The sequence below is a fragment of the Odocoileus virginianus genome, chromosome 7 (genome assembly GCF_023699985.2).
Source record: "Odocoileus virginianus isolate 20LAN1187 ecotype Illinois chromosome 7, Ovbor_1.2, whole genome shotgun sequence".
NCBI classification, from domain to species: Eukaryota; Metazoa; Chordata; class Mammalia; order Artiodactyla; family Cervidae; genus Odocoileus; species Odocoileus virginianus.
Genome location: NC_069680.1, coordinates 21,699,581 through 21,711,680, shown reverse-complemented (window position 1 = coordinate 21,711,680; position 12,100 = coordinate 21,699,581). Strand labels below are relative to the sequence as shown.

At 50.1% G+C, this 12,100-nt stretch overlaps 1 protein-coding gene across 5 annotated transcripts in view; it reads left to right on the top strand.

Annotated features, from left to right (window-relative positions):
• Positions 1–550: 550 nt before the first annotated feature.
• Positions 551–12,100, top strand: part of RGS10 (regulator of G protein signaling 10) — a 41,766-nt gene continuing 30,216 nt past the window's right edge. The window contains exons 1-2 of one of the 5 annotated variants that reach the window (XM_070470279.1): positions 551–1,011; positions 1,604–1,702. In XM_070470279.1, coding sequence (XP_070326380.1) covers positions 1,654–1,702 — 49 coding nt within the window. In that variant the 5' untranslated portion in view covers positions 551–1,011; positions 1,604–1,653. The other 4 variants (XM_070470276.1, XM_070470277.1, XM_020907896.2 and 1 more) reach the window with 4 other exon arrangements.

Sequence of the window (12,100 nt, the reverse complement as noted above, 5' to 3'; positions counted from 1 at the left end):
TCAAAAAACCCCGAGCTTCTCAGATGGTTCTCACTCTGTTTCTGGTCATGGTGGTCTCCTAGAATAGCAGCTGAAAACTCCTGTAACTTTCACGAGCTAGAAAAGCTTCTTTCCAACAGTAGAGAGGCAGGGTGATTAGAAATACTCTGAGGAAAATACTTTGAGAGGGGAAGGGATGGGAAGGACAGAAATGAGAAGCAGTCATAGAAGGCCAGAGACTGGGTGGGATTGGGACCAAAACGGTGGGTGGGGGGAGGGAGGAAAAATTAGCGAAATGGGAAGCTCAGAACAGAAGATATAAAAGAAAGTGCCAACTAGTGAAAATCTTGAGAAAGGATGGGTGGAGGGGGAACCGACGACTGGAGAGCAGTTGAGAAAAATAGCAATTAGTACAGCTAAAAATAAAGACCAATTTAGAGACAAAGCCAGATAAACAGGAGGAAAATAGGACTCGCCAGAAAGACAATTCCTTGTAAACCAAATCCTCAAGAAAGTGGGGCTAATGACACCCCCTCTTGGGCTGGTTTGCAGAAGAAAGTAGATAATAGATTCGAGTGGAGCTGGCGGTGCGGGCTGGTGACCGGCGACGGGAAAGGAGGAATCAGAAGCGGAGCTCAGTGAGGCCTGAGGGATCTCCAGGGTTGATCGCCAAGGCCCTGCCGACAGGTGCACCACGTGAGTGGCGCCCAAAGTCAGGGTCTCCTGCCAGCCGGCGTGCCGGACAGAGGCATCGTTCCGCGCCGAAACTGGAGGGGGTCCTACGGAATTCCCCCGAGGTCGGCCCTTGGAGCCTCAAGACCAAGGGCAGGAGGCGCCCACGTTTCGGTGCCCGCGCAGCGCGGCCCGGGAGAGGGCGCCCACCGGCGCGGGCTCGGCTCGCTCCGCCCGCGGACATCGCGGCCCGGGGCCAGGCGACGCCCCCGCTGGCTTTCGCGGCCGTGGGAAGGCCCAGCGCCAACGGTGTCGGGCCGGCCGGGGAGCGCAGCGATCCTGGAACCCGAGGGCAAGAGGGTAAAGGCCGTGGGCTGCACCTGGGCTTTGCAGAACCACGAGATCTCGGCTTTCCGGTCTCGGAACCAGGAGGTGACCCTCACCTGCCGCCCAGCAAAAGCGCGCGGAATCACGAAGCGCAGTGCGCCGGAGGATCTGCGCCCGTTTCTCGGGGCTGCAGGGAGAGGCCGGGAGGCCGGGATGGGCGCTGGAGCTGGGAGCCGGGTAGGGCTGGGCGGGGCTCGGGCGGCATCTCTGGAGAACCCCGCCAGGCGGCGAGGGATCCCCGGGACACGCGAACAGCCAGGGCAAGGCTCCTAAGTCTCGGGCGGCGCGGGCCACTTGCGAACGAGTGCGCGCCTTCTTGGGCTCTTAGCCGGGCTCTTGGACTCCCGGCGTTTGGGAGTCACCCGGGTGCGCCCTGCCCGCCCAGGCACCCCGGGGCGGGACCGCCGGGCCCCCACGGGGGCGGGCCGGTAGGGCGCACGGATCGCGCCACGCGGCGCTTGGCGGGGAAGAGGGAGGCAGGGTGGGGGCCGCGCGCTCCGGGGCGGTGCTGAGCCAGCTCCTCCTCCTCCTCCGGCCTCCTCCTCCTCGCCTTCCTCCGGCTCAGCCGCCGCGCAGCCCGGCTGCTCCTCCTTCCTCCCCGGGGTGCTCGCGGCGATGTTTAACCGCGCAGTGAGTCGACTGAGCAGGAAGCGGCCGCCGTCAGGTAAGCGGCTCCCAGGGCTCCGCGGGCTGGGGATTGGGGCGCCCCCAGGGGCCCCGATGAGCCGCCCGGGCCGGTGCTGCCTGCCCCCCCACCCCGGGCATCCTTCCCTCCTGCCCGGGGTCGGGCGCGGCTCCGTGATGCCCCGGGCAGGAGGCGCCACTTCTCCCTGCTCTGTCCAGCGTCCCCGCAGTCCCAGCCGCAGCGGGAGCGCTGAGTCCCGAGACGTGCGCTGGGGAGGAAGTTTGTCTGAAAGGAGGAACAACAGCCGTTTTCTTTTTAGTGATGGTCTGGGAGAAAAAGGAGATCCAAAACATCCAAACTTTGGAGGTAGTATGGGCTCTAGATTCCGAAAGCAGAACGGAGTTCTGGAGGTCTCCGCCTCCGCTGCGGGCGTTGGTGCGAAAGATGCCAGCGCGGAGCCCGCGGAAGGCACTCCCGGACCCGGGGCATCCGACTGGGTGGCCAGGCCTGGGCTGCTGGGCGTCTTCGGTTCTGCGCCGAGGAGCCGAAATGTAGGGCGGAGAAGGAGGGTGAATACCAGGTGAAGGGCGCATCTGCAGTTCGCGCCAGGAAACAACAGACCTTACAAAGGATTCAGCTTGGCTGTCACTCTGGACCAGCCTGTCATTCTGGACCAACCACAGTTCGTCGGAGCGATTCGATAGGACGAAGAGCTCCTGGTGAAGATGAAACCATGCCCCTGATTCCAACCATCTCACCCTTTTTGTTCCTTTCATCTTAGCCCCTGTGAGCGCTCCAAGTGGGACCCAGTACGTGTTCTGTGAATTCTCTCTTCACCCTTAGGGCAACCCATTGAAATAGGCATTGTCCTCGGCCCTTGCCACCAGGGAGCTGTTAGGTAACTTGCTCCGAGTCACACTTAGGTGATGGAGAATCTTTCAAACCCAGCTCAGTCTGACTCTGGGGTTCAGAGGCTTTTCTGCCACTTCCCACTCCAAGAGTCGCTTCTGCTGGTACCAGGAGAGTCTGTACATGTTGGCCCCTATCTTTTTTTCACCTGTGTCTTATTTTATGTGGGACACTGGGGTTAAGAGGATGAGTTGAAAGTAGATTGACTGAGTCTAAGTCCCACCTCCACTACTAGCTGCACTGCTGCTGCTAAATCGCTTCAATCGTGGCCGACTCTGTGAGACCCCATCGACCGCAGCCTACCAGGCACCCCCTTCCCTGGGATTCCCCAGGCAAGAATACTGGACTGGGTTGCCATTTCCTTCTCCAATGCATGCATGCATGCATGCTAAGTTGCTTCAGTCATGTCCGACTCTGTGAGACCCCATGGACAGCAGCCCACCAGGCTCCTCTGTCCACGGGATGCTCTAGGCAAGAATACTGGAGTGGTTTGCCATTTCCTTCTCTAACTAGGTGCACTATCTCTGTGCAGACAAGGATCTGCAGGATGGCAATAAAATACCCCTCCTTAAACGCTGAATTGAAACTGCTTTCCCATCCATCATATTTTGCAAATTGTTCCCTCAAATATTGAGAACAACTCAAAGTAGGACTCCATAGAGTTACTGTAAATTGCTTATATTAGTGTTAGTATTAGGGGTCTTGTAAACCTTTCTGTGTTGCCTGTGAGTCAAAGGATTTCTCTGTTGTTGTTCGCTTTGAAAGTGATAGTCACTCAGTTGTGTCTGACTCTTTGCGGCCCCATGGACAGTAGCTCTCCAGGCTCCTCTGTCCATGGGATTCTCCAGGCAAGAATGTTGGACTGGGTAGTCATTTCTCCAAGGGATCTTCCCGACCCAGGGATCAAACCCAGGTCTCCTGCATTGCAAGCAGATTTTTTACTGTCTGAGCCATTCGATTTAGCCATTCCCTTCTGTTGGATGTTCACAGGCCAAAGGAGTGGTGGTCAGAGCCTGGACTCTGAAGTTACTTACACCCCTGGTTCCTACCCTGACTCTAGCGTTCAGCTGCCTTGAGCAAGTTACTTGACCTCAGAGTCCATTGCTAAATGGGAAATTTGGGACCTGGTTGCTAAACCATAGGTAGCTTGAAATTGGCTATTAGTGGCCATTTCCATCATGGAAATCAGCAGATGTTAAAAATCAAGTTGTTGTTGTTTTTTTTCTAGGAGAGCTGGTTTACCAGCATACTTATGTGTCCATTTTCCCATCTGTACAGTGGATTTCATAGAGTTGTGGAACTAAATATAAAAAAGCATATATATAATAAAATATTATATTATATATATATGTATAAATATATGTAAAGTCCCTAGTACAGTGCCTGGCATAACTGAGTATAATGGTTATCTGTTATCTTTTCCACCTTTTTCCTATTATAAATAGAGCTGCTTTGAACATCCTACACAGGTCACTTTTGGGGTGAGGTCTTCCAAATAGAACAGATTATGGATCACACATGGTTTTAGGGTGCTGTTGCATATGTGCAGATTGCACCCCAAAAAGACTGGGATACCAGTTTTAGGGGTACCAGTGGAGTGTACCTCTTTCAGAGTAATACATTTTAAGGCTGATGAAATGTGGTTAGGTCGCTGATAGAAAGATCAGTAGCTAAAAATCACGGATTGGTGTTAAATGTCTGGCTTCCAGGAGCCTGATTTCTTTATGATTTTTAGGGTTAACATCTGTCTCTGGGTAGGAAAGGACAAACAAGCCTCTGCCAGTTCGGTCATCACCACCCAGCAGTGAGAAAAGGGGAATGTGGGCCCCGAGGCAAAGGCACGGGGAAGCCAGCCAAGTGATCCAGGGGACCCTGGACTGAACTTTTTTTTTTTTTTTTTTCTTTTTTGGTGATTCTAAATTATTTTCCTTAAGTGGCTGTCCAAATTGTATAAGCATCTGGCCCCTCAAAAACTCGATCCATCCCTGCTGAACCGTGACTCGGACCTGGCTGCAGTCCTGCCTCCCAGCTCCTTTTACTTCAAACCTTTTCCATTTTTCCACAAAATCTCATTGGAGACCATGTCTTTAAACTGAGGTTTGGCACTCCCAACCCTTAATTCCAAGTTTCGAAGTGTGATTCAAAGTGTGAATGTTCTCCTTTCTGAGGTTTCTCAAAGTGTGTTCATGAACCACAAGGGGTTGGGGGTGGTCTGATAAAATGCAGCTTTCCAGGCCATGACCCAGACCCCTCCTCTCTCTGATTCTGTCTTGGGCACCCAAGGTGGGAGGGAGTGTTGGCTGCATTTTTGACAAGCGCTCAGTTGATTCTTAGGCTACTGAAGTGTGAGGAACCCTGGATGATTCCCCGCACCCACCCTGCCCCCCACAGTGACTTGTGATGTTGATGGTACCTGGGATGCTCCTCACTTGAAAAAAAAAGCCAAAGCCATAGCTTTCCACCACCCCATGTGACCAGACCAGGACTGAACGACCGGGGAAATTTCCCCACCCAGCCCGGAGCCTGTTATACATTATCCCATTAAACCTCTGGGACTAGCTGCAGATTTATTGCTGGGCTTAAGTTTTTATTTAAAGATGACAGTTGACATAACAATTTAATGTCTTTGTTATAACAACCCGACAGCAGGACTGGCTTGGCTGCTGGGGGAAATTTTCCCTGCAGAACATCACTGGGCTGGCCTGTGGATTCAGAGAGAAGGAAGGAGACAGAGAGGATGGGCTGGGAGAGGGGCATCATTTAAACATGCATGTTCCATGATGGCTGAGTCCTCAGTGCCAACTCTGAACATGGGCACGGTCAGCTTGTGGACTGGTGGATGCCAGGTGCTCGGGGTGCTTTACTTGTCTTCACAGACTTTGTATTGGAACCGATGTGGTTTTTTCCCCCTCACTGTTAGAAATTGTGGAAACTAGGCAGGTGCTGGGCTGGGCCATGTCCTCCGGTTTCCTGGGTGAACTGAGTCACTTCCCTCCCTGGGGTTGAGTAATCCCCTTGGGCTCCTGCTGCTGGGCTTTGGGAACTTGCTGTTTAAATTGCACTAAATTTACTCCTACCCGTTTCTTCTGCTTCCCGCAGATAGCTCTCCAGGGCAGCAACCTCGGGGGTGGCAGTAGGGGGCAGAGGGGCCCGCGTGGGCGACAGCAGCGGCTCCCCGATAAGAGCTGTCAGGAGGCATCCACTGGGGCGAAACAGTGCCTTGCAGGCTTCCGGGGACCAGTTTCCCTCCCAAGCAAGTACCCTGCTCTCGAGGGCCCCGCCCAGGGCCTGTGCTTCGGTGCTGCTGCCCCTCATCTGGGGTGCGCTCAGGGACCCCCGCATCTGGCCTACCTTCTCTCCTGGTCCCCTCTCCTCTGTCCTGTGTCCTCCCAGAAGGCCAGGAGACTCGCTTTCCCAGACCTCCTGCCTCCCTCCCTCTCGGCACCAGAGACACACCCTCTTGTCTCTGCTTGGATCATGCAGAGACCGCCAAGGGACAGAGACAGTCTGGAGCCTCCCATTTGAGAAGGACTCAGAGCCCTGACCCGAGCCCGGAGCTGCTGGTGTGACCTCACGCAGTATCCATTTTGTCCTCTTAGCTCACCTGTACTAACATTGAGAGTGAGTGTGACGTGCTGGCTTTTCTTTTCCCTTCCCTGCCTCCCTGTTGCCTTGCTTCACCTCCTTCCTTCCTTTTTTCCTCCTTTCTTTCTCTCCCTCTCCAATCAGGACATTAAAAGCCAACAATACCATCATCAACCGTCTTTCAGTTCAATTCAGTTGGTCAGTCATGTCCAACTCTCTGCGACCCCATGAACCGCAGCACACCAGGCCTCCCTGTCCATCACCAATTCCCGGAGTCTACCCAAACTCATGTCCAGGGTGTCAGTGATGCCATCTAACCATCTCATCCTCTGTCATCCCCTTCTCCTCCCGCCTTCAATCTTTCCCAGCATCAGGGTCTTTTCAAATGAGTCCGCTCTTTGCATCAGGTGGCCAAAATATTGGAGTTTCAGCTTCAACATCAGTCCCTCCAATGAACACCCAGGACTGATTTCCTTTAGGATGGACTGGTTTTATCATCCCACAAATGAAGGATGTTTCAACACCCCCAGTAGTAGGAAAGATACAATCTCATGTAAAGAACTGTCCTGATATCAAGAATCTTCTAGAGGCTGTTGCTTCTAGTGAGAGGCTCTGGGTCGTTGAGGGACAGGGAAGATAGGAAGACCTGTCCCACTGTAGCTCTTGTCTTTTGTACCATGTAAATAAATGTATTTATTTACTTAAAGAAGACAACCCCAGGCTGCCTTTACTTGGTCAATACAGCTCACTTGGTAAATATTTCCTCCTGCTCATTCTCATTCCTGCATGGATCAGTGAAGAAAACTTCATGCAGTGTGTGGCAAGGCAGGCAGTGGATATCAGGGAATGCCTGGCCTTATCTTCTCTGTCAATTTTAAGTTCCCTGAGAAGAAGGGCCTGCCTTTTTTTTTTTTTTTTGCATTACATTCATTTTATTTATTTTTTTCATTTATTTTTATTAGTTGGAGGCTAATTACTTTACAAAATTGTAGTGGTTTTTGTCATACATTGACATGAATCAGCCATGGATTTACATGTGTTCCCCATCCTGATCCCCCCTCCCGCCTCCCTCTCCACCCAATCCCTCTGGGTCTTCCCAGTGCACCAGGCCTGAGCACTTGTCTTATGCATCCAACCTGGGCTGGTGATCTGTTTCACCCTAGATAATATACATGTTTCGATGCTGTTCTCTCAAAACATCCCACCTTTGCCTTCTCCCACAGAGTCCAAAAGTCTGTTCTGTAAATCTGTGTCTCTTTTTCTGTTTTGCATATAGGGTTATCGTTATCATCTTTCTAAATTCCATATATATGTGTTAGTATACTGTAATGGTCTTTATCTTTCTGGCTTACTTCACTCTGTATAATGGGCTCCAGTTTCATCCATCTCATTAGAACTGATGCAAATGCATTCTTTTTAACGGCCAAGTAATATTCCATGGTGTATATGTACCACAGTTTCCTCATCCACTCGTCTGCTGGTGGGCCTCTAAAGGGCCTGCCTTTTATTTCTTGCCTCTTACTCTGCCCTTCTCTTTGAAGCCTCTGCAGCCAGAGAGCCTAGGGTTGAGTCCTAGCTCATCTAGCTCCTGGCTTGCTCCTTTGCTTGCCTTGGTGTCCAAGCCTTGGAGGTGTCCAGCCTCCAAGGGTTGTGGTCGGGTTGAGATGGGAGGTAATCGGTGTTCAGTACATGCCAGATCTTTGTACAACCATCACCCTCCTTTCTGCCTTGCCCTCCGCCCCAACAATCTATCAGAAAACTGTTATCACTATAAATCTATACATGAATGCCAAGCACTGTGGACCCTGAGGGAGACACAATTCTTACTCTCAATAAATATACAGTCTGTCCTACAGACACTGGAGGGGAAAAGTTGATATTTGCCCCAGTGTAGGGGCCGGGGTCGGGGGTGGGCCTTTGCTGGTGGCTCAGTTGGTAAAGAATCTGCCTGTAATGCAGGAGACCAGAGTTCGATCCGCGAGTCAGGAAGATCCTCTGGAGAAGGAAATGGCAGCCCACTCCAGTATTCTTGCCTGGAGAGTCCCAGGGACAGAGGAGCCTGGAGGGCTATGGTATGTGGTCTCGAGTCGGACTCCAGGGGAGAGTGAGGAACATTTCTGCATGCATGTCTGGTCCCTGATGCTGGGAAAGACTGAAGGCAGAAAGAGAAGGGGGCGACAGAATGAGATGGTTGGACCGCACCACCGACTCAATGGACATGAGTTTGAGCCAACTTCGGGAGACAGTGATGGACAGGGAAGCCTGGCGATCCATGGGGTCGCCAAGAGTTGGACGCGACTGAGTGACTGAACAATAACTGGTTCTGGAGGAAGCACAGGGGCTTCTGGAAAGTGAGAAGAAATGCTGTCAGGGTCTTTACTTTCACCTCCAGAACTGGGCTCTTGGGGAGTTTTTATTTTTTCTGGGCTTTTGCCTAGAAAGTGAGGACTCTAGGAGGCTACAAATAACAGTCTGGCGTTCTTATTTCCTTCCCTCTGGTAGAAACTGGAAACCAGTGGCCATCTGTTGTTTAGTCCACTCAAAAGAGGATGTTGAGGCTTGTTTTTCCTCCGGACCCAAGGGTGCTCAGGAGCCCCGTAGCCCCTGCCTGTCTTGTACAACGCGTCTCTGAGAAGACGGCGGAGTGTGGGGCTGCGTGGACGTCCCCAGGCGGACCCCAGGGCATGGCACGTAAGCAGGGTCCCCATCCCTGGAGCTGATATGCCCTCCATTCAGCCATCGCTGGGTGCTGGCAGGCAAAGTAGGGTCAGGGGTGTGTGGTGCAGTCACAGGTACACAGGGGGCCTTTTTGGGGGTCGCCGAGCACTTGACTTTTTTTTTTGAGGCTTCAGACCTCGTGGGAAAACGCCAATGAGGCCTTTTCTGAGCTGACCTCTCCAGCCTGTGGGCCTGCTCTGCTTTCTGTTAGTATGATTATTTCAAAACGTTTTTATTTTTATTTTCTGCTAATGGCAGTTCACGCAAACCTTCCCACCAAGGGAATTGCATGCCTGAAGGGTCATTATTCTCAGAAGCTAGATACTGGAGCTGATAAACACTTAAGGAATATTTAGATAGAGGGTTTCCATGACCCAGTTTTTCTGGAGCCCTCCATGGATCACCAATTTTAAAAACAGATTCTCTGCTTCTAAGTTGGGATGACTTTTTAAAAAATGTAATGTTTGGCGTGATGTAGGTGATACAAGGTTTTGAATAAGTTTTGTGGGGTGTGTACTTTCCCTGCGTATTTTAAAGGAGTCTGGGGTGTGTGTGTGTGTGTGTGTTTGTGTGTATTATCAACCACTTTAGAATTTACAGCTAACTTTTTTGCCTTTTCCTGGGCTTGAATGTTTATTTTTAAAAAATAAGCTGTGCATTTGAGGGGGTGCCTTTGACAAACCCTTTGAGGATGTCAGTTGACTCTGCTGTTGAGGAAGCTGGATATTGAGATTTTACTAAAATCTTTGGCTTGGGGAAATTGTCTCAGGATCATTACTCAGACCTTCCTGTAGACTAATAGCAAGAATCTGTACTGTAAGCATTCAGTTGTGATGAACGTTAGAGATGCCTTTTGAATGTGGATTTCCAAGGAATTAATGTCTGGAGAAGGTCTCTGGCAGATACGACATCATAGCATCTATAAATAACGCATCACAGAATGTGCTACAGGCAACCTTCCTCAGGCCTCTGCACCTGGATGTGGCACTGGTTTTGCAGTAACAGCTTTTACTGAAGTCAGAGACTGCACAGAACAGCGCCAACGTAAATGAAAGCATATGCCCATTGTATTTATGTGCTCGATGATTCTGGCCCAGTCGTGTGTGGGATTTTGTCTGTGAGGAGTTAGACTCTTAGTTTCACCGTCTTCTCCCACATAATTGTTACCATTCCTTTCAAGGCTGGCATGTTCTGGCCTCTGTGAGGGTGAAGATCAGCAGATATAAAAAATAAAGACGGCAGTCAAGCCAGTGGCAAATGATGTGTTGTGCTTTGGAGCCAAGGCTACCTAGGCTTGGACCATGAGTCCCCATTTTCAAAGCTGGGTGACTCTTGCAAATTAGTGTGCCTCAGTTTCCTCATCTGTGAAGTGGGAATAATCTTAACCACATCAGAGGGTCATTGTGAGAACAAGATGATTTGACCTATGGAAAAAGCTCGGAATAGCTAGTGCCCAGCATGCTGTGAATAATTTATAACAGCAATGGTTACTACTAGCCCGTGATAAACTCATCTGAAGATGAATTTCTTGAAAAGTAAGTATTGTGCCTGCAAAAATCTGAAAATCTAAAATACATTGAAGGGCCCAGGAGGTAAATAAAAAACTTTTTTTTTTCAATGCAAAAATGCTTTGCAGCTGATTTAAATGACAAGTGTGCAGAGCTGAACAAAATTGTAACAAACAAATGTTATCACCAACAGCTCTTTACTAACTTGAGTGGTCTTAAAGCTGCTAGATAGATAGGTTTAAGTTTTTTCCTCCTGTGCTTTTTTTTTTGACTGTGTCCTGTGGCATCTTAGCTCTCAGACCAGTGATGAACCCATGCCTCCTGCTGTGGAAGCACTGGACCACCAGGGAAGTCCCCCTGCCTGTCCTTTCCAAACCTACCTTCTTATGTAATTTATCTAAAGCGGAAACTTTAGTCAATGAAAAAGGAAAGGAGAGTGTTGGACCTTTGTGTTTCCAAGTGCTAGGGGCTGGGAAGGAATTGGGAAGCTGGGTACCCTCGTTATAGTTGCTCAGTCGTGTCTGACTCTGGGCAGCCCTATGGACCATAGTCCACTAGGCTCCTCTGTCCATGGGATTCTCCAGGCAAGAATCCTGGAGTGGGTTGCCATGTCCTCCTCTAGGGAATCTGCCCAAGGGGGACTGAACCCTCTGCTCTGGCCACATCTCCTGCATTCCAGGTGGATTCTTTACTGCTGGGTTTTGCTTTATTCTTAAGCTCAGAAGTATATCTGATTGCTATGAAGAAAGGTTATTTCTTTCTCCTGGACATCACTGGACTGATTTTAACATTTAAAGTGAACCAAGTTGTCTTAGGAAATCCTTACTTGTATGCATTGGAAAATAGTGGAAGTCTCCTTGTGCAGAGGCTCCCGAGGAACGGAAATGCCTCAGGTGATGAGGCAGTCTCTAGGGCAGTGCCAAATGGAGTGGACCTCTGCCAGGCTCATTGGAAGCTGGGGATAATGACTTGGAAAAGAGAGACACCATTAAGTGAATGGAGTTTGCAAATGTTGCTCTAACTAGAGCTATCTATGTATATTGATACAATCAAGAAGGATTTTTTTTTTTTTTTTAAGGCAGGGGCAGAGGCCTTAATCAAAATTGAAAGACAATCGGGAAGTCTTTGCAAAATTTGAACCAGTATTTCTGGAGAAGGGAAAACACATGACAGTAGAGTGTGAGTAGAAGATTCTTATGGTAAGAACTGTTAGGGTAGAAGGTGAGCAAAAAAGCAAGAAGGAATTTCTCTTTATCCAGGGCACCAAAGCTAGAAGGCAATAGCCATGGTTATGGGGATACCTACTGTATCTTGGTATGCTTTCTGGGCTAGCCCTAAAAATTCTATGCGTTCTTGTAACAGTGTCGGCCATAGATGTATTTCACAATATTGATGGAAGGGAAACAGTAGCCCAGGAGGGAACTGAAAGGAAGGGTCACCCATTTGCAACCTCCTGTGTTCTGAGGAACCCTGGGGTTCCAAGGAGATGGTCCTGGTGGGGACAGTTGCCTGTACATTTAAGTCCCAATACTGGCTCCATCCAGCAGTTCCTTAGCTGGGTCACCTTACCTCTGAACCTTTATGTCTTAGTCTATTATATAAGGAGACTAGATCAGATGAGTGGGTTTTGAGTAGTAAAACTTTGTCAAGTGGCACAGAAAGCTGGCACAGAAACCTAATATGTAAAATAAGTAGAGTATGAAATGAAAAGGGGAGG